Raw genomic sequence first — 23,133 nt, forward strand, 5'->3', positions numbered from 1 at the left:
TTGAAAGGACATTTCATAGAGAATGCAGAGTCTTCTGGTGTGCTCCAGCAAAGGGCTAGGCAATGAGTATCAAGAAAAAAATAAATGAGAGATAGCTTAGTGGTTAAGAGCTCTTACTGCTTTTGCGGAGGACCCAGAATCAGGCAGCTCACAACTGATCCAGGGAACATTGCCCTCCGCTGGACCACATGGGCACCTGCACACATGAGGTGCACATAAATTCATAGTTATACACAAATACATAGAAGAGAGAGAGGGGAGAGAGGAATAAAGAAATGAGAAAGAAAGAAAGAAAGAAAGAAAGAAAGAAAGAAAGAAAGAAAGAAAGAAAGAAGATAGAGAGAAAACAAATATGGATTCTTAGGTTTGGGTTCCAAATGAATATAATACATATTAGCTTATTTCTAAAGATGTTTATTGCCTCTCGGTGAAACACACCATTCTAATAGTAAGCAATATCATTAGCATAAGTCAAATTAGCAGATAATCACTGAGCATGCATCGTGTGTTAAGAAACATATTAGGACTTAGGGGCTACAATGAGGAAGGACTTCACAGAATTGTCAATTTCTGCTATAGATAATAACTATGATATTAAATCTAATATTTAATTTCCCCTGTCCAATGATAAAGCAGTTGCAATCACTGGATGTAAAATGACTATAAGGAAATGGGAATCTTCAGATGGAGGAAGACTGGCCGGAGTGTTTTGCATACTGTTTCCATATACAGAAAGTAGAATTGGTAGATGTGAGAACTCCACAAGATAGCGCATCTGCCTTTGAGAGAGGGTCAGATGGGGGCTGGTGAGAAGGCTCATCAAGTAATGGCATCTGCTGAGTAAGTCTGACAAGCTGAGTTCAGGTCCCAGAACCCACATACAGGCTGAAGGAGAGAGTCAACTGCAAAGACATCCTCTGACTGCTGTGTGACTGCCATGTTACACGCATGCTCTGCCCTCACATCCTCTGACTGCTGTGTGACCGCCATGTTACACGCATGCTCTGCCCTCACATCCTCTGACTGCTGTGTGACCGCCATGTTACACGCATGCTCTGCCCTCACATCCTCTGACTGCTGTGTGACCGCCATGTTACACACGTGTTCTTCTCTCACATCCTCTGACTGCTGTGTGACCGCCATGTTACACACGTGTTCTTCTCTCACATCCTCTGACTGCTGTGTGACCGCCATGTTACACGCATGCTCCTCCCCCACATCCTCTGACTACTGTGTGACCGCCATGTTCCGCACATGTTCCTCCCCCACATCCTCTGACTGCTGTGTGACTGCCATGTTCCGCACATGTTCCTCCCCCACATCCTCTGACTGCTGTGTGACCGCCATGTTACACGCATGCTCCTCCCCCACATCCTCTGACTACTGTGTGACCGCCATGTTACACGCATGCTCTGCCCTCACATCCTCTGACTGCTGTGTGACCGCCATGTTACACACGTGTTCCTCCCCCACATCCTCTGACTGCTGTGTGACCGCCATGTTACACACATGCTCTGCCCCCAATAATAGTAATAAATTTAAGATGTTTTTCTTTTAAAGAAAGGAATCACATACAGCACAGTGGGCAGCAGACTGCCTGGTTCTGGAGTCTTTGAAAGTTCGCTGTCTCCATGCTCCTGTCCTAACCTTCTACACACACAGCAGGCACCACACTCAAGGTGTGTGTGCAGTGACCTGGAGACCAGCCCTCTCCTCCTTCCACTCTAGATCCACAGCCCAGCCCAGGGCATCTGAGGCTCATGCTCTCTCACCATGCTGCAGCTCGGGCAAGAGCATAGCTTGTTTTACAGGGCAGTTCCATCTGCCACTGCTCAAGTACATAGAAAACACTGGGTCGTGGGCTTGGCTTCAATTCTCCATCCTAGGGAGAAATGACTCAGCAGTTAAGATCACTTCCTGTTCTTCCAGAAGATCCAAGCTCAGTTCCCAGAACTCACATTAAGTGGCTCACAAATACCTATAATGTCAGCTCCAGGGGATCTGGTGCCCTCTTCCGGTTTCCAGGAAGAGTCCACATAGGTGTCATCAGTTTATAGAAACAGGTGCATACAAGTAGATTAAAAATAAACCAAAAAATATTCTCTAACTAAAAACAATTTACCAAGACCAGCTTCCTTGTTCAGGATCCAAATTGGAGATGGATTTTCCCAATTATAACCTGATTGAAGGTCTAGGGGTTGAGAATTTACAAACTTGAAGAATATAGGCACCTGAGAATATTGTTGTCACTGCTTTCTTCATTAGTATCAGCTTCAACTCTCAAAGCTTTGTTTCTTTGCAGAAAGCGAACCTCTGATCCTGTCAAGGCTGGGTAGAAAGGCTGAGAGAAAAGGCTCTTACCTCCAGTGGGAGACAGGTGGTAGATGTGGAGCTTGCCACTCCTGATGTTTTCGGGAGTCACTGGCAGCAGGTGGTCCTTCCACGCTTTAATCCGGTTGGAAAACCCAATGATATTGAAATGGTCCTGGGGTCGGAGGTCATTGAGAATTGTGACGAGAGCTTCCCTGGTCTAGGAAAAGACAAAACTCAACTTGGTCACATCTGGGCTCATTAGTCCATGTGTTCCCTGACTAAGAAATTGACGACCAGGAGCAGTCTCAGGATTCGTATTTAAAGTCTGCTATGCAAAGGACACTTGTCACTGGCTGGAACATGGCATACATGTGTGACAACTGAACAGAAGACATGAATGAATGTTTTACTCAATACTAGATCTCATGCTGCTACCAGGCATGGTGTGTCAGCTCAATGCATCTTCACATTCTTTTCTAAACCTTTTAGACTGAGGTTTGATTTTGTATGAGTGAGTGTGTGTGTGTCTGTGTGTATGTGTATGTATTTGAATGCACACTTGACATGTCACACGAGTGGATGTCAGAAGACACTTTGTGGAAGTTATCTCTTTCTACTACTGTTGACTGAGGTTTCTGTCTTGTCCGGTTCCTGCAGTTGTTCAGTCCCAAAGAAATCACACAGAGGTCGACATTAATTATAAACTGATTGGCTTAGTATCTCAGGCTTCTTATTAACTTTTACAACTTCTATTAGCTCATAATTCTTGTCTGTGTTAGCCATGTGGCTTGGTACCTTTTTCAGTGAGGCAGTCACGTCTTGTTTGCTCTGTGTCTGGCTTCCTCTCTGTCTGGGTGACGACTGCAGACTAAAACTTCCCTCTTCCTAGAATTCTTGTTGGTCCATCTCTACTTCCTGCCTGGTCACCCCACCTATACTTCCTGCCTGGCTACTGGCCAATCAGCGTTTATTTAAAATACAAGTGACAGGGTACAGACCATTGTCCCACAGCACACCATACGAGTCCTGAGGGTTGAACTCAAGTTATTAAGTTTAATAACAAACATCTTTACCTTCCTAGCCATGCACAGGTCCTGACCACCATTTTCCTGAGCTAGAATGTTCTTCCACATTGTTTTGTCCCTATATTTCACCTAAGAAGCCACTCACTCTTGTTCAGTACCCAGAAAGTTGGGCCAAATTCTCACTATGAAAACTGTCCTCACTGCTCCAAAGAGACCTGCCGTTCCTTCCTCTAAACTGGTCCTCAGTTTACCATCCTAGAGTTATAAAGCGCATTTCAGAGTAATGATGGCTTGTTTTATGTCTTTTTCCTGGAACAGATGTGAAGGTTTCTGCAGGTGGGATTCACTCATTTACCTCTAGCCCAGGAAGATTCAGGAAGTGGCAGACGCAGGTGTAGTGATGAATGAATTATATAATAAGTAACACATTATAAAATTAAAGGTAATAATAAATATATTTGTAGCAATTTGAATGAAAATGGTTGCCATAGGCTCACAGGGAGTGGTATTACTCAAAAATATTCATGAAGTGGCCTTGTTGTAGTAGGTGTGGCCTTATTGGAGAAAGTATGTCGCTAGGGGGTGGGCTTTGAGGTTTCAGAAGTTAAAGCTAGGCTCAGTGGAGTGCGCGCTCTCTCTCTCTCTCTCTCTCTCTCTCTCTCTCTCTCTCTCTCTCTCTCCTCTCTCTCTCCTTGCTGTCTGTATCATGGTGTAGCACTCTCAGCTACTCTCCAGCACCATGACATCATGCTAATTTCCATGATGTCAATGATCTAAACCCCTGAACTGTAGCCCAGCCCCAGTTACATATTTTCTTTTATTTGAGTTGCCATGGTCATGGTGTCTCTTCATGGCAATAGAACTTTGACTAAGACAATATTATTTTACAAACTTTTTATTACATTTATTTATTTTTGTGGGCAGATTAGCTGTGTGTGCTTGTGCAGGATCACGTGTAGAGATCAAAATATAATTTTCAAGAGTCAGTTCCCTCTTTCCACCATGTAAGTGCCAGGGATCGAACTCAGGTCATTGGGTTTGGCAGCAAGAGCCTTTATCCACTGAATCATTTCTTATGCGGCTATCTTGGAATTTTAAAATATTATAAAATCTCTGAAAGAGAATGACATGGGGGATATTCTATAAAGAGATGAATTTGAAGCTGGACACGGTGGTGCACTTGTAACCCCAGCATTTAGGGCTTGTGTCAGAACTGAGGCTAAGGCCAGTTTGAGCTACATGGAGAGACTTTGTATCTAAGAGCTGAGAGAGAGAGAGAGAGAGAGAGAGAGAGAGAGAGAGAGAGAGAGCAAGAAGGAGAGGAAGGATAAGAAGATGGGGAGAAAAGAAGGGGAGAGGGGAAGAGAGGGGAGGGGAAGAGAGGAGAGGAATCCAGGACTAGATTCTGGACAACTAGGTAGCATAGAGAACAGAAAACAAAAGAGCTAAGAAGGCAAACACCTTGAGCATAGCAAAGAAGGAGGCCAAGTGAATTTGAGGGGTGATAACAGGATAAAAGGTGATGTGAAACCATAAGAATCCGAGAAACAGCCTAGGCCTGGAGAAGAGATTGTATAACCACGCAGAGACAAAGGCTGCCAGGCCTCATGAGCACTGTCATCAGACATAAAAGAGACTCGGCATATGAAGTTAAGGACCCGCATTACATAGTCACCATAGCAATGGCTCTGGGCACATTATTTACCCTCGGTTCAGCCCTGTGTGGGACATTCCATGGCATGCATTGCTGCTCCTAAGCTATCTTGTCAGCAGACTCAGGATAACAGTGCCTGCCTCATCCATCATGAAGGTTAAATCAGGGACACGACGAAAGGTGCTTGGAAGGGAACTGGGAAGATGGTCAAGGTTATATTGGGTTTGCTATTATTTGGTTCCCTGCAGGAAATGCAAGGAAAATCCAGAGAACCAGTGGCTTCTGGGGTGTGTGTGTGTAGGGGGATGTTTACAGAATAGTGCATGGTACAGAATGCATGTTTGCTTTAGCATCCCGCCGGCCTTTCCCTGGGTTTTGTGGGACTTGCTGCATAGCCTGGATCCAGACAGTACTGTTCTTTCCTCCCCTGGGAAACCCCACCACTTTCAAACTGTCCCTCCTGTGTTTTCTTCTCCCTCACTCCCTTGTCATCTTTCCATTCCAGATCCAGTGCCTACTCTAAGATCTCACAGTCGAACTCTTGTATGTACCTCCAAAGTCCACTTTAGAAAACGATGCTGGGTGTGTCTGCATTAAAACTCTCCATTACATCCTCTCCCACAGAGCTTGTGAGCAGAGAGCTTCTATTCCGAGCGTGTGTCTGCTCAGCTCCCTGAAGATCCCTGATGAATTAGTGTTCCTTACCTTTGCACCATTTCTTCATTCTGAAAGCCTGGAAAAACAGCAGGGTCTAAAGATATCACTAGAAGTATGGAGAAGACAGTGATGGTGGCGATACTAGCAGCTAGAATCAATACCCACTAGCTAGCATGCTGAGGGCAAGATGATCAGCCAGCTCAACCCCCACGGTCACCTGTGGCAAGGCCTTTATCAGTATTCCCACTTCACAAACGATGCAGCTGAGGTGTGGAGGAATTAAGAATCACATCCCATAGGACGGCGGATTAAAATGCAGCAAGTCTCATGCCAGGGCCCACACTGGCATCCAAGACAGTGGCATCTGCAGCTCCCAAACCGCTGGAAGCCAAGTATCCTGAGTGAGAGCCTTTCCAGCGTGCAGCTTGTTTTGGGAGCTCTTCCAGTTCTCCTGCCAGGCTGTTTCTTTCAGTTCAGTTTTTGGCAGCAGCTAATGAACTCATCCTCTATAGCATCCCTGCAGAAAGCACCGCAGGAATTCCGTATCCACCCAGGAATGAGAACAATGGCACAGCTCCTTCGGTCCATCTCATTATCCTTCCCAGGGCTGCCTCCCACAGTCCATCCCTTCATCCTTCCCAGGGCTGCCTTTCACTCCCAGTTCTTCCAAAAAAAGGGAAGCAAGGAAACAATAATTGTCCCTCATAAAGCTAGGATAGCCCCTGTTCTGCCTCTTCCCTCTTCTGGCTTCTCCTAGCTCAAGGTCTTTTCTCCATGCAGAGGGTTTACATTCCCCTTCTCAGCCCCGACTCCCATCCCCAGGAAATATGGCTGAGTGCGCCGAGTCCATACACAGAATCCACACTCCAATAGGCCAGCACTGCCTGAGAGACATCTGTGAGATGCTCTGCCATGAGGGAGCTCTGGTTTCTGGAGGTGCCCTCCCACACTGGTGATTCCATGGTCTTCCCCTAGCACGTGCTTCTTAATCCCTTCAATGGAAGAGCCATAGAATGACTTTTTAAGCCAAATCTCCAACTAGGCTTTCATCCCTCAGTCTTAGCTTCGTGGCCCCAGCAGATTTATCTATATCCAGGTTATAACCACCATCTTCACCTCCCAGATTTCCAGATTCCCTTTTGGAATGTGTTTCTCTCTAAATTCAGGACAACCTGCCAATCAGTTCTCCAGGCAGGACCCTTGGGCAACTCAGACTCGACTTGGTGAAAACTGGAAACTTTATCTTCTTCCTCAGATCCTCCACTCTTTGCTCTTCTCTCTCTCTCCCAGGCAAAGGAGCCTTCAGAAGCCCTGAAGTTCAGCTAGCGAAGGTGGATATGGAAAAGTGCCATGGTGCTTGCACCCATGAGCTATGAATGAGCCAGAAGAAACCGTTCTGTCTCTGGCTGTTTTTGTCAGAGTGCTTGATCCAGACAGCAACAGGAAAAGAAACTAATTCAAGGACCACAATCAGAGATCACTGAGCGATGTCACAAGTCACTGAGATGTGAGCAGTAGGCTCATGGTGGTTGAGGCACAAGCTTCAATAAGAATACGTAGTTAGATGTCTATACTCTGCCCCTGTGAATGGGGAGCCCCAGCACGCACATGGTGGCCTCGTACAGAAAACGGATCATCCTGCTATTGTTCTTGTTGCTTTCTTCTGTTTGTTTGATCACTGATTTCATTTTGATTGACAGCTAGCTCACCAGGCAGAACACAAGACATCGGGTGTCCTTCCCTATCCAAGCATGTAGACCCCTGGAAGGTCTGTCAATAACCAGGTATTCTCGTTGTTTAGGCTGTGTTTCTGGAAGCTCAAATCCATAGCTCTGAGGGACGTGGAGCTGGCTAGGCTGTGACTCATGGGCCCTTGTCAAAAATAGCTGTTTGTTTAGCTGCTGGTATCTCTAGGGACTCTTAAGCAGTAAGCTAAAAACCTTGGGAGCAATCAGCCTGTCTCCTTCGTGGGTATTTTCCCCATCGTGCCGAATGTTCTCTGTAGTCATTCAGTCTCCCTACCTTCCTCTTGGCTCAGTTACTACTCATGCCTCATGACCTTGTAAGGCCTCAGCTATGACTTACCCTCATGTGAACCCAGGGAAGGAGGGCCAGCGGCCCATAGTCGCTCCATTTCCAGTCCCACTAGAGCTGCCTGGGGGAATCTCAGAGAGAATACCCCAGAAATCCCATCGCTATTTAAGATCTCAAAAGTTATAGAATATTCTCTATATAACAGTATTTTATTCTGAAAAACTCCTCGTCCTGTGTGAACTTTCCTTGGATTAAAAGAAGAATGGAGTATTTTCTTTAAAAACAACATCTTAGAAGTCCGTTCCAGGTCTGCCTTAAGCTGACTATGACATAAATCTTTGACGCTCCATGAAACTCATGCAGGCACTAGCCAGGATCTAGATAAAACAAAGCACACTTTCGGCTTCAAATCTTCCCCCCGTTCCTATGGGTGGCAGGGGTCCTTCTTGTTCCAATGGATGGAGATGAGGAGCATCCCTTGGTCTTCTCTATGGTGCCCATGGACAGTGGAGCTGGGCTCCTATACATCAGCACCCCCCCCCCAAACCCCCGTTCATTTTTTCCTGCTTATTCGGGGAAGGCAGCATTTAGAGGCAGCTCTGTCTTGCACACCATAGGTCTTGCATTAAGCTACACTTAGAGACAAGCGTTAGAACTGGCATTTCTCTTCCTCTTAATCTTTCCAGCAAAACTGCATCCATGCAGCTGCAGGCCCTTGGCACAGTCCTCAAAGGCGGAAGCAATTCCCTATCATCACTATTGTGCAGTGAATGACATCAGTGTCCATTAAGACCCTCAAGGAGAGGTCAGTGGAGGCCATGCCAAGGCCAGCTGCTGCCTGCTCCTCCCCAATATTTCCATCAGGGTACCCACTGACACAGCTCTCCTCAGATAGCTCTGCATCTGTGTCAAAGCACATAGGAACTGACACAGAAGCCTTTTGTACCACAAGTCCTAGTTTGCTGGGCAAGGGCAAGGAAAACCCGTGACATCATGGATGAACCCAAGTTCAAGGGAATGAGTTATTAGCCACAGTGTGTTTAGTACAATTAGTACAATGACAGTGTTGTCCCCCCCAGTTAGTCACCCTCACACACCTCATTCTAAAATGTTTACCAAGGAGCTGACACTTTATATTTAATTAGTTCCTCATGGCCCGTTTTGAACCAACCCAAGAGAAAAAAAATTTAAAGTACATAGTTTAAAGTAATTCCACAAAGAGGTCAAAGACTTTGTGGAAGTCTGATTAGAACCATAGAAAGGAATGGTAATAAAAAAAAATACACCTCCATGTCTGAGAAGCAGAGTAGGAAATAGATGCCTCCAAGATGCACTGGACTGCAGATCCAAATGCACTTTAAACACATTTGAAATGGATAGCGTGGACTAAAAGCCGTCAGGTCTCCAAGCATTTGAGAACAGTGTGATTCTTCCGCCTCTGCTCACTGAGTGCGGGGATTATGGGATGTGCTGCCATCCTTGTGTGTATTTCCTTTTCAGCCTCACTCCACTGTGAGCATCTCCTGAAGTGGAGTACATTTTATTTACGACTCAGTCTCTCTCTTAAGCACTGAACCATCGCCTCTGCCCAGGTCTGAATGTCAAAATCGGTTCAGGACCGAGTCTCAGCTAGAATGACAGTTAGGCATAAAATTCTGCCTTAACATTTGTTAAAGGCTGAAAATGTTTAGATCCTAGAATAATTTCTGCAAAATAAGCGTAACTCGATCTTTTTAGTCTTTGTGTTTGAATGACATCATCGTAATGTGAGGGACAGATTGTCTCATCACACCCTCTGGCTCTCATTAAGAAAAGCTTCTAGTGCTTTGACTTTGCTTCAACAAATGTGTCAAACATTAACCTAATGATGTCATGGTACATATTTCTAGAACGTGCTTTGCCAGTAATATTTCTTTACATCTTTACAACATGCTGGGAATATTCATGGTTTTCATACTGTATATGTCAAATATTCAAACATCCTAACAGTCCTACTTTGGGGACAAGGTCTCATGGATCCAGGGCTGTCCTCAAACCCAGGTAGCTGAGGAGGATGACCTTGAACTCTTGATCTTCTTGCTTCTACCTCCAGAATGTTGGCATTAGAGAGGTATACCACCATAGTCGGTTTTTTGCAGTGCTGGGTATCAAAGCTAGGGCTTTGTCATGTTGGCAAGCACTCTACTAACTGAGAATGTGTGTGTGTGTGTGTGTGTGTGCGTGTGTGTGTGTGTGTGTATTCCCTAGCACGCAAAATAGGTTCCTTTCCCTGGTTCCCTTTTTGTAGAAGGTCAATGCTTATGACAACTTATTCTCATGGTCAATTTCATAGCTCTCACCCTAGCCAGATTCCAGCCTGACCACATGGTCTTCTTTGCCCTATCAAAAATACAGCCCATATTTATCTATAGACTTGTTACAGTTTGAGTATAAGACATCCTCCACAAGCTTCTTTATTAGATGGTTGGTCCCCAGCTGGTGACACTATTTGGGGAGATTATGGGAGCTTTATGAGGTGGGCCCTAGTCGAAGAAACTAGCCACAGGTGATGGTGGGCATATATTTGAAGATCAGGCCTATTCCTAGTCTCTTTCACTTTCCCCTCCTCCAAATGCTCCTGGCTGCTTTGACACTACCTCAGCAGAGGCTTAGGATCAGCGTAGCCACTGGGACCTGAACTGTCTGAATTATGGGCTAATATAAAGCTTTCCACCTTCTGTTTCTTCTCTCAAGCTTGCAAAAGTAATTCACTCAAGGATGTGGGTAGCCACCCCTAGGCATGGCGTCTTCCTTCAGCAGAGTGCTATCAAGAGAAATCTGCTTAGGGATGAGCAGATGGCTTGGCCTGTAAGGTATTTGTTGTGAAAGTATGGGCATATGACTTTAGATTTCACAATATCTATGAAAATAATCTGGGGGAGGCATCTTGTGCCACATTCCAACTGCAGGGCAGTCAGAGACAGGAGGATCCATGAGGCAGAACTGGTGAGCTCAAGGCTTAGTGAGAGACACTGTCTCAAAAATATAAGGTAGAGAGTGACTAAGAAAGACACTTCATATTACCTACATATACCTATACACGCACATACACACAAAGAAACACACACCTACACACACATTGTTTCCATGATGTACAAACCTCCCTGGTATCGATCTGAAATTATGAAATACCTGGTCCCTAGTGTCTGTTCTGAATCCTGAAGGCTATACTGCCTAGCTTCAGGCTTGGGCTGTGGACCCCCGCCTCTTTCAATCTGCAGATGTTTGATGTCTAACTCTGCAGCTGCATCTGAACCATTCGACTGGCCTATGCCCCATTCAACTTCCCCTTAGGTCTTGCGTTCTCATGGTTCCTGTTTCTCTGGTTTGTGTCCACACTTGGGTTCTCACTCCAGAGTCCCAGGATGTGGAATGCTGGAACCGTAAAAGAGGGGAACACAAAGGCTGAGAAAAAGCCACATTCAATGTGAAATTGTTGGACTATTATGTAAGAAATAAACACAGTTTACCAAAGATTTAGATTGTATATTCAGGAAATAGTTAGAGGAAGTGGAGCTCTCGTCTGTCAGGCAGGGAGAGTGACGCAATCTCTGTCTCCATCCATCTCCCCATGCTCTTAAGGCCGCCACAAAAGTTGGACAAGTACGACTTTTGTTATTGAAGGGAAGAGATCATGAGGCCATTTTAATCGTTAATAGAGAGTTAATTGTTTTCCATCTTCCGTATTTGTTCTAGGAGAGGCAAGGGTTTTCTCACACGTATAGAGGGGGGCAAAACTGAAATCCTTACAGACGTGAGCCCCCTGACTCAGCTGCCTGAGGAAAGTGTATTGGTTATTTTCTTGTTGCTGTGTCAAAATACCTGATAGAAGAGCATTCAAGATTTCTTTTAGCTCACAGTTGGAGGGTCTCATCCACTGTGGCAGGAAAGAAGTGTCAGAGAAAGCAGAGAAGCTGCAGCTGTGGCCGCGGGAACAGGAGGTGGGTGGCTGGTCTCATTGTGCCCACAGCTAGGGAACAGAGGTGGACGCTGGTGCTCAGCTTGTCTTCTCTTTTTATTCAGAATGGGACCCACACTCAGAACGGTCTTCTGTCTCCTTGGACATGGGGCATGCCCATGGTATGTAAACAAACATGCAGGCAACTCACCCACACTCGTGAAATTAAAATAAAGAAAGAATAAATAAAAGAATAAACAAACAAATATTCAGAATGGATCTTTTAGTTACAGACAAACTTCTCTGGAAATCTTCACACAGACATGCTCAGAGGTGTGTTTCCTAGGTGCCTGTGAACCCAGTCAAGTAGACAGTGAAGACTGACCATCACAAGAGGAAACCAAGAGCACAGGCTACCCGCTGGCATGAGTTTCAGAAAGCATACCAAAACACACCACACACAGAAATCTGAGCGGTGGACAAGAAGAAAATGGTTGAATAACTCGTAGTCTCTGACTTAATCTGAACTCTTAAACTTCATTTATCACATGACCCACTGAACCTCGCTCTGTTCTGTGGGTATTTTCCTCAATCTAACATGGTCTCTAAGCTATCCCAGTGTTCTTACAAACACTCCAGACTCCTCAGTCTCTCCACTGCAGCCTCCATCTCAGTCAGAGCACCACCAAGCCCAGCATCGTAACTTCACTTCCAGTGTGCAGCATTATTTGAAGGAAACATTAAGAGCTAGGGCCTGGAAGGCAAGCATAGGTAACAGGGGAGCAGACCCCTGAAGACTACAGCCTCACCTGGCCTGATTTTTGGCTTCCTGATCTGCTGCTATGTGAGCAAGCTTTGGCCATGTGCTCCCCACACCTTGATCCCCACCATGTCGTCTCTGCTATGAAACTGTGAGCCCAGATCAACCCTTCCTCCTTCACATTGCTCAGCCGGGGAACTCCGTCACTGTGATCCAAAGGAAACTAACGCCCCTGGGTTTGCCTTCTGGATACCCGCCTTGTTCTCACGGTCTTGCAGACGAGGAGAGGTGCCTGGTGATCAGCTGGCTTCTATTTGGTGATCAAGTCCTACACGTGTGAATAAAGCATTTGCTATAGCCCGAGGGAATTGTGATGGGCTCAATTTTTGTGTATCTGCTCCTCATACTTACATTATAAGCATGCTCAAGCAAGAAGGAGATTTCAGAGGATCACAAGCACAGTGTCTAGCTCAGGGATTATATAACTCGTCTCTCCTTTAATCCCAGTTCAAACTAAGTGCCAGTTCAGTCGTGGTGTTGGATATCAAGAAAGCCAAAGGCTAAATGTTCATCCAGGAGAGGCAGGGTTTGGTCCTCACAGAAGCAGATCTGCCTGAGCCAGACTCTAGAAGATTTTACCCAGAAATTGGGAAGTCATAACATGGCTGCTCTAGAGCCACGATTTTGCCATGGATCTTTGTGGCTTGTGTGTTACACACCTGTGCCAGTGTGAGTGTGTGCATGTGTATGTGTAGCTGTGCATGCAAGTGTGTTCATGCATGTGGGAGCCATGCATGCAAGTGTGTTCATGCATGTGGAAGCCTTATTTTTTTTTTTTGAGACAGGGTCACACATTGACTCTGAAGCCAAATAGTTCACCTAGGCTGGCTGACCAGTGGACCCGCCTGGCTCTACGTCCCCGGCACTGAGCGACAGACCTGTAGAGTCACACTCAGCTTTTCTCGTGGGTACTGGGGAGCCAAGTTCAGGTTTCTGTGCTGGCATGATAAGTACTCTACCAGCTAAGCCATCTCCCCAGACCCATTTATGGTTCTTTAGCCTCAAGACACATGACAATAGAAGCCCCAGACTTCTCTCTAGTGTATCTTCACAGCACTGTGTGCATCAGACACTAACCAGGTTCCATGCTACAGATTGAGAGATACAGAAGCAGGCTCTGGTACTACTGGGGGCATGGCCACATGAATGTGCATGATCAGTTCCACAATGGAGAAGGGAGTTCAACAACTGGATCGCCACCCCTGGACAGTAGTGCCATGAGAAGAAAGGTTTTCGTTGTCATACTAAATTTCATTGCCAAAATATCTCTTCTTCCGTTCTAGAATTATTCATTATACAGACAACATCCCTTTCCTTCTCCTACCTTTTCTCCTCTCTCTAGACCCCTTCCATAAGGCCTAGACTCTCTCCCTCCCTAAAGGGATCTCATCCATTCTTCAGCTACTACTTCTGCTTGGAGATTTCCCAAGTCCACACTCCCGGCTTGATTTCTCTTGTTCTCCATTCTGCATAATCATATCACCTTTATCTTAGTCTGCTGGGGACATAATCCAGGATATTCCTAAACCCAAAGCATTGCCCTGTTACCGGCTTCCATACTTTAAACATGGTTCCAAGTCTGCGGCAGTCCCTTTCACTCTCCCTTTCTGCTGTAGCCAGTTTTAGGGGAGCAAGGAGGGACGTCTGGGGTTTAATACCTTCAGAGAGGATTTCACTAGAGAGGAAACTGCAGCATGGATATATGTTTCCAGTAAGCTTCTACTAAGAACTTCTGGGTTATCTTGGCTCAGAATCCCTTTATATATGTTATCAGAGAGTTCCTTGACCATATGACTATGTAGCTTTATCACCAGCTACAGGTCTATTTTACTTAAAACTCATAATTATGAGTAAAGCTCCCTCTCCCATCCAATCAGGTCCACAGACTAGACAGGCAAAGTGTCATTTGTGACACATTAGTGACAGAAGTTTTTCATGTTATAGGGAGGGGTGTGATCCTTCAAAGGAACCGGGTCTGTGCAAGGTCTCAGGCTCAACTCTCCATCTCAGAGGGTGCGAGGTCTTATCTGCTGTTCCCATGGCGATCCTTAAACCTTCAACTCCTGAGACTAACACCCTAGAGAGGGACATAACTTAATTTAAATACTCACCAACTGATTTTCAGTGATCCTTCCTTCCTGCTTTTCTCCCTTTGCCCTCCCTCTCTCTCATTTTGAAACATGATCTCACTCAGAAACTAGCCTCCAACTTGCTATGCAACTCAGGCTTGCCTCTAACTCATGGTACTCCTCCTGCCTCAGCCTCCAAAGTGCTGGGATTAGAGGCGTAAGCCACCTCTTCAGTGTTAGACACTATGGCATTGTTTGCTTGTCTAACAGCCCAGCTATACACTTGAGGTCTTGTTCTGATTTCACTTTCTTTACAAATGTTCATGTCAAGAAAGCTTTCATATGACCTACTCCAAACCTATCACCCACGCCTTCTGACTATAGCATGTTCATTCTCGTTTTCAGCCTTTCTTCAAAGTCATCCCTGTGCTGCCAAGAAAACTGCACCCAACGACAGCTCCTTCTTACTCTCCCGTTATTCTTTTTTGTTGTTGTTTTGTTTTCGCTGCTCTGCTCTTTCTCATCCCTAGAATTCTTTCACTGTCTACATGGCAAAATGAATTTGAATAATGTACAAATGTTTGGCATTTCTCTTCCCCAGGAAAATGCTAATGTCCTGCATTAAAGTAGCTTACAGTTGGGTATTCTTTCTGAATCTCTGTGGATCAGTTACTTTTCTGCTGCTATGATGAAGCATGCTGGCAAAAGGAACTTCAGGTAGAACATGTATATTCTCTCTCAGAGTTCACAAAAACAGCCACAGACAACAGAAAGTAATGAATCCATGCATAGTGCATGGCTCGCTTTCTCTGTTTTGTGCAGGATCCCCTGTGTAAGGAACAGCCCCATCCACAATTAAGATGGGTCTTCCCACATCAATTAACATGTAATCAGGATGATCTCCTACAGACATGCCCAGAGGCCCATCTCTCAGACAAGTTTAGATTCTGGGATGTTGATGATTAACACTGGCATCACCCTCCCATATTCTCGTGCATGCTACCTGTTTGTCGGCACAGATCTCCCCCCATCCTTACCTCACTCACTCAACTAACTTCCAAGAACCTTCTAGACTCACCTGTGCCATCCACTAGCCTTCCTCTCCACCTCCCACCACACATACACACACCACTTTTATCCTTAAGAACTGGTCCCCACCTTATGGCACAATAACCAGAGCTTCCATCTCTATTCTGAGAACCATTTGGCTGTAGTGATATTTTATTTGTATTTTAATAAATAAAGCTTGCCTGAAGATCAGAATGCAAAACAAAAGCCACTGCAGGCCAGGCACTGGTGTCACACACTTTTACTCCCAGGACTTGGGAAGCAGGCAGACAGATCTCTGTGAGTTCAAGGCTACCCTGGGCTACACAAGGTAGATCCAGAAACAGATCCAGGTGGTAGTGGTTCACACCTCTAATCCCAGGATTTGGGAGTCACACACCTTTAATCCCAGCACTAGGGAGGTGGAGACAGGACCCACCCAGCACTAGGCGGGTGGCGAGAGGAATACAAAGGGGAAGAGACAGGAACTCAATGGAGTGTGGAGTCTGAGGTTTGATGGAGGTAGGATGGCTCACTTCAGTCTGAGGTAGAGGGAAGAGCCAGTGGCCGGCTGCTTTGCTTTTCTGACCTTCAGCTTGCACCCATATATCTGTCTCTGGGTTGTTGTTATTCGTGCTAAACTTGCCATGTTGGTTTTGTGTGATTCTCAGTTTCTTTTGGCTTCTTATGAGAAAAGGCTCCTTCTTATCTGCGAATTTCCCCATGCCTCACAGTACACAACCACATGTTTGTTTCATTCTCGAAGAATCTGAATCTGGAGTCAAAGCCAAGATGAAACTTAGGGGAGAATTGGGTGTCCTGAACAAGAAAAGGGGGTGGATGCACTCTGGCAGCCCTGAGGAATTTACCCAGCTACAATTCTAATCACCCAGCCAAGGCTGTGAAGTCCCTGGATCGGCGAAGACTTCTGACACCCAGATAAGCACTTCCAGCCTGGTTATCTCCTTTAATTCTCTCTGACTCACAGTGTTTATCTTTCTGTTACCTGAAGTGGTTTCCTTTCAACCTCTCTGTAGCCCTTTTGTATAAAACCCTGCTGATCCCAGCTAGAGAGCAGGGGGCAGACTTTTCAGGAAGCCGAGCTCTAGGTCCAGGCTTTCCATTATCAGCTGGTGCCGTGATTTCAGACACTGACAAACTGCAACCGGAGTGGCTTTGGGCGCCTCTCCACAATCTCTCTTTGTTCGGCAGTCTGAGGGTCTGTGCTCAGAGACGCTCCGCGTTTGTAATCCAGCCCTCATTTACGGAAATCTTCAATTGCCTCGAAACCAAATTTTTAAGTGGGGAGCTCCCAGTTGTATAAAGTTAGTTGCGCTATTGCAAGATGGGTTGGTGTAAAGGCGCTTGCTGCCAAGCCGTGTGACTGGAGTTCTAATTCAGGAACCAGTATGGTAGGAGAGGGAGAGAACCTTCTCCAGCTTTCTGACCTCTGCTGCAATGTTGTTCACACTTGCAGACAACCACACACCCACTGAATAATTAAGGCTAAAAAAAATATCTATATCATCAATGTGGGGGAACAAGTTTTTCTTGGAACTACAGCTCTCAGGGCTTACAAATGACCCAAGGAAAGTATTTTGCCCTCTGTTCATATATTAATTACTTCATATCTTGGCGCTCTCTCACACATACACATACACACACACACTCACATGTTTTCCTCACTGTCCTCTGTACCCTGCCCTATGTCCCAGATCTTTATTTTGAAATATATTCCTGAAATATCCATCCCCTAGTGGCAAGGGCAGCTAACTCAGAGCATCGAACTGAAATGACTAGTCCCGTACAGTCATTGCACTAGGTGAAAGGTCAGCGAACTGCCACAGCAGAACCCGGATCTCAGCTTGTGCTAGGAAATAAAGTTTTACTAGAATAGGACACTACTATCTCCGCATGTTGTTTATGTTTGCAGGACAGTAGCAGAATTGCTGGACTGGAATCGCAGCTCAGTGGTAGAGTGCTTGCCTAGTGTGAAGTCTGGGGTTCAATCTTCAGTACCACCCAAAACAACCAAGCAGGCATAAGTAGTGGTGGTAAGAAGTAGTTACAAAAACTTCCAGGGCTGCAGGCAGGGCTCAGAGATCCAGGGTTCTGGCTGCTCTTGCAGACCTCAGGCTATTGCCCAGCACTCACACCGGCTCACAACCACGTGAAACTCAGTCCCAGGGAACTCACACCGGCTCACAACCACGTGAAACTCAGTCCCAGGGGACTCGACTTCCTCTTCTGGCGCCTTCAGGCACCCGACATCCACGTCATGCACATACATGTATATTCAGGCAACCACTCATACATATGAAATAAAGAGAATTCACATCCAAAAGTAGTTACAATGTAATAACCTGCCTGAAGGTATTACTCCTTTCTAGAAAGTTTGCAAATCCCCAGAAACCAAAACCAAGGAGGCTAGGTTCCTTTGTTATTTCTTAAGGACACAGAACTGTTTCCAATGTAGATACTTCCAATGATATCTAAGATCTAAACAGGCACTTAGGATACCTGATACTTCATACTAATTTTCTTTTGTATGATGCCACAGTCTTTGTCTTCTAATCCTTTTCAGGTTTTTTTTTTAATTTTCAAACATTTTTTTTTTTTTTTTTGGTTTTTCGAGACAGGGTTTCTCTGTGGCTTTGGAGCCTGTCCTGGAACTCGCTCTGTAGACCAGGCTGGTCTCGAAACATTTTTAAAAGATTTATTTGTTTATTTGTATAAATAAATAAATGCCTGCACACCAGAAGAGGAAACCAGATCTCATGGCAACAGATGGCTGTGAGCCACCATGTGGTTGCTGGGAATTGAACTCAGGACCTCTGGAAGAGCAGCCTGTGCCCTTAACCTCTTAGCCATCTCTCCAGCCCCCTCCCAGGTTTTAAGACAAACTCTCATTTGGTACATTTGCAACATGCCTTCTTTCTGAGTCTTCACACATTCTGGAAGCTTCATCTTCCTGAGCAAACCACAAGTCTGGGGAGGCTCTTTGAATCCCACTGCTAATGCCCTTCTCACACCTCCCAGATGTTAGGTTACTGCACACTCCCTCCCTTGATCCCCAGATGTTAGGTTACTACACACTCCCTCCCTTGATCCCCAGATGTTAGGTTACTGCACGCTCTCTCCCTTGATCTCCAGATGTTGGGTTTTTTACACACTCCCATCCTTGATCCCCAGATGTTAGGTTGTTGCACACTCCCTCCCTTGATTCCCAGATGTTAGGTTGTTGCACACTCCCTCCCTTGATCCCCATCAACTACAAGCTACTTCATTTATACCCTGGTAGCGTCCAGAATCTTCCCTTTCAGAATGTGGCAGGCTCACAGGTTCGTGAAAACCTGTGTGCTAGAGTTAGAGTTCTAGATATTTCTGGACTCCATAGTCATGCTCTCTCTTAGCATCTGCATGGTCTTCATGCTCAGCTACAACCTAGCCAACCAAATCACAGAGGAGAAAGAAGTATGCACCATGTTTTTACCCAGGTGTATTTCATGCTAAATAAAAATAAGTTGCTTATTTATTCTGTGCATCAAAGCAGAATGGCATCATTAGTTTTTCATAGCACCCAGCTGCTGGCTGGAACCCTGAGAAAGTGATTTCTGTGTGCATCCACCTGCACCGTGCAGCAGGTGGATTCTCCATTACTATGCGCCAACAAGAACAGATGGGGGCTCAGAGTTTGAGAGGTGCTCCACGACTAATGTTACCTTCGGGGGCTTAACAGTGGGCTTGGGGTAGATTTGAATCCTAGCTTTCTTCTTTTAACTTTGTGTATTGCAGCCTAGTGACATCATGTTCCTGCCCATCACCATATCATAGATGTAAAGAAGGTGACAAAATCAATTTCTTCTTGGGCTTGCAGAAATAGTAAATAGTGAAGTCAGTGTGGAATAATCTTTGTACATTGTAAATATGTATTACTCTTATTGGTTAATAAAGAGCTGAATGACCTGGAGCTGGGCAGGAGGAGATTGGGCTGGAAAGCCAGACTAGGAGAACTCTGGGGAGAAGAAGGATGGAGTCTCGGGAGCTGCCAGTCAGATGCGGAAGAAGCAGCATGGTAAATAGATGAGGTAAATGAGCCTTGGAGCAGCACACAGATTAATATAAATGGGTTCACTTAAGTTATAAGAGCTACATAAAACAAGTCTAATCTATTGACCAAGCATTTATGGTTAATATTAAGTCTTTGTGGTTATTTGGGTAGGCTGGTGGGACAGAGCTGATTGTTGGTCCCGATGGGGCGGGGGACCCCACCTACATGAGATGTATAAAAAGTGATGCTGGGGACATCACTCAGTCAATATGGGCTCGGCATATAAGCATGAGAACTTGTGTTCAGACCGTATTACTCACATAAACACACAACTGCCCATGCCTGCAATCCAGGCTGAGGAGACAGAACAAAGAGGGAGGCCCTCCAGAGCTTGCTGTCCAGCCAGTCCAGTCTAAAAGCAAGTACCAGACTCAGTGAGAAATCCTATCTCAAAAAGTATGATAGAGAATGGTTGAGGAAGACATTCAGCATCAGCTTCTGGCCTCCATAAGCACAAGTACACATATGCACATATACACATACACACGTGCATATACATAAAAAGTGTGCTTGGTTAGTAAGTACTTATCACTCAATTATATGCATTGTACCTTTAAAAGCACACGAAGTATTGCTGGGTCTTGAGGAAGGTTGTTTCCTAATTTTCTGAGAAATCACCACACTGACATCCAAAGGGGATGTACTAGCTTGCATTCCCAGCAACAATGCTGAAGTGTTCCCTTTTCCCCACAACCTCTCCAGCATAAGTTGTCATCAGTGTTTTTGATTTTGGCCATTCTTACAGGTGTAAGATGGAATCTCAGTGTTATTTTGATTTGTATTTCTCTGATGACTAAGGATGTTGAACATTTCCTTAAGTATCTTTCAGCCATTTTAGATTCCTCTGTTGAGAGTTCTCTGTTTAGGTCTGTACTCCATTTTTTTTTATTTATTATGTGATCTTTTGGTGACCAAACCTTGAGTTCTTTGTATATTTTAGAAATCACCCTCTGCTCGATGTGGGATTGGTGAAGATCTTTTCTCATTCTGTAGGTTGCCGTTTTGTCTAGTTGACCATGTCCTATACAGAAGCTTCTCAGTTTCAGGAGGTCCCATTTATTAATTGTTTCTCTCAGTGTCTGTGCTCCTGAGGTTATATTTAGGAAGTGGTCTCCTGTGCCAATGTGTTCAAGTGTACTTCCCACTTTTTGTCTATGAGGTTCAGTATGGCTGGCTTTATGTTGAGGTCTTTAATCCATTTGGACCTGAGTTTTGCTCATGGCAATACATATGGATGTATTTTCATTCTTCTACATGTTGATATCCAGTTATGCCAGCACCATTTGTTGAATATGCTTTTTTTCCATTTTATATTTTTTTTGCTTCCTTGCCAAAAATCAGGTGTTCATAGGTGTGTGGATTAATATCCAGGTCTTTGGTTCAGTTCCATGGTTCTCCTGTTTTTATGCCAATACCAAGCTGTTTTCAGTACTGTAGCTTTGTAGTAAAGTTTAAAGTCTTGAAGTCAGGAATTGTGCAACCTCTAGAAATTCCTTTATTGTACAGGATTCTTTTGGCTATCCTGAGTTTTTGGCTTTTCCATATGAAGTTGAAACAATCTACCTCAAAACCCAGCAATACCACTTTGGGGTATATACCCAAAGGATGCTCAATCATACCACAAGAACATGTATTAAACTATGTTCACAGCAGCATTATTTGTCATAGTCAGAACCTGGAAACAACCTAAATGCCCCTCAACTGAAGAATGGATAAGGAAAATGTGGTGCGTTTACACAATGGAGTACTACACAGCAGAAAAAAATAATGACATCTTGAAATTTGTGAGCAAATAGATAGATCTAGAAAACACCATATTGAGTGAGGTAACCTAGACACAGAAAGACAAATATAATGTGTTCTCACTCATAAGAGGCTTTTAGACATAATGCAAAGAAAAACCAGCCTACAGTTCACAATCCCAGAGAATTTAGACAACAGAGAGGACCCTAAGGGAGACATGCATGGATTTAATCTACATGGGAAGTAGAAAAAGACAAGATCTCCTGAGTAAACTGGGAGCATGGGGATCATGGGAGAGGGTAGAAGAGGAGGGGAGAGGAAAAGAGGGGAGCAGAGAAAAATATATAGTTCAATAAAAAAAATTTAAAACCACACAAAATAAATCTAATGCTTGGGTGATAAACTCTGGGAATACATTCTATAATGATTAAAATCAAGATGCCCCCAAGTCCAGGGAGCTCACAGACTGTTCACCTGGAAGGTAACATCAAAAATAATACAACTACCTCCTGGGAGCTAGATTTCAAACAATATGGAAGAAACTGATACAGTAAAGCATAACACATGCCCATGGATGACGCATAAGCTGTTATACAGGACACTAGAACAAGTCCTGCCCCTGCTGATTCGTACTTTCCCTAACTTCAAGGCATGGATGACAGACAAGGGATGCTATGCATGTTGCTTATCCTCTGATATTGTCTACCAAATTAACGAGAGAACGAAACAACTATCCAAGCTACCTGGGAACCCAGGACTGGCACAGAGTGGTGCAGAGTCACAAGGGGATCCCAACATGAAAACATCTGTGAAATGATCCGTTTATCACCATATTTGTTAACAAGATCCCAGAGCCAGGCCTCATGATGAAGAGCAACGGATCCCGTCATACAGATTGGAGGGCTAGAGAGATGGCTCAGTGGGTAAGGTGCCTGTCACAGGAGTGTGGAGGCCTGAGTTCAGATACCCAGAACCTATACAAAGCCAGATGAAGTAGTGAGCAACTGTCACACCAGCGTTCCTATGGTGAGGTGTGAGGCATAGCCAAGAGAGTCACCAGGAGCTCAAGGGTCAGCTAGCCTGGTACATGCGGTGGGGACAATAAGGCGGTTTCTCAAAGGAATTAGACGGGAGGCGCCAATATTCAAGGCTGCGCTCGGATTTCCACTCATGACCCTGACACCTGCACTTGTTCTCTCTCTGTCTCTCTCTCTCTCTGTCTCTCTCTCTCTCTCTCTCTCTCTCTCTCTCTCTCTGTCTCTCTCTCTCTCTCTCTCTCTCTCTCTCTCTCTCTCTCTCTCTCTCTCATACACACACATATGCACCAATAATAACAACAATAGCAATAGTAATAATAATAATTGTACAAACTAGAAGGAAAAGTGTGGGCTTTGGTCAAGGAAAAATATAGCTTTTGAAAACATGCTTACATTTATTTAATTATGGGAAGGAGTGAGGTTTAGGGGGTCAGAGGACAGCTCTCAGGAGTCAGTTTTCTGCCTCGATGTAGGTCTCAGGGAATCGAACTCAGTTCATCAGAAATGACGGCAAGTTCCTTCACCCACTGAGCTATCTTGCCAGCCCAGAAAACGCTACTTAGTGGCCACAGTGTCATCGCCAGTGTTCCTTAGGACAGACATGTTTGCAGATGCTCATGTCTTAGTTGTGTGAGTCAACTAACGAAAGACAAGCACCCAGGCACATGGCCTCTCTTCCTTCTACC

General features: G+C 45.0%; 1 protein-coding gene across 1 annotated transcript in view; it reads right to left on the reverse strand.

Annotated features, from left to right (window-relative positions):
- The window catches only part of Itih5 (inter-alpha-trypsin inhibitor heavy chain 5), an 89,501-nt gene that overhangs the window by 15,407 nt on the left and 50,961 nt on the right, over positions 1 to 23,133 (reverse strand). The window contains exon 8 of the mRNA XM_075970346.1: positions 2,362 to 2,530. Coding sequence (XP_075826461.1) covers positions 2,362 to 2,530 — 169 coding nt within the window. The remainder of the gene's footprint in view (positions 1 to 2,361; positions 2,531 to 23,133) is intronic.

Source organism: Microtus pennsylvanicus, chromosome 4 (assembly GCF_037038515.1).
Source record: "Microtus pennsylvanicus isolate mMicPen1 chromosome 4, mMicPen1.hap1, whole genome shotgun sequence".
Lineage (NCBI taxonomy): Eukaryota > Metazoa > Chordata > Mammalia > Rodentia > Cricetidae > Microtus > Microtus pennsylvanicus.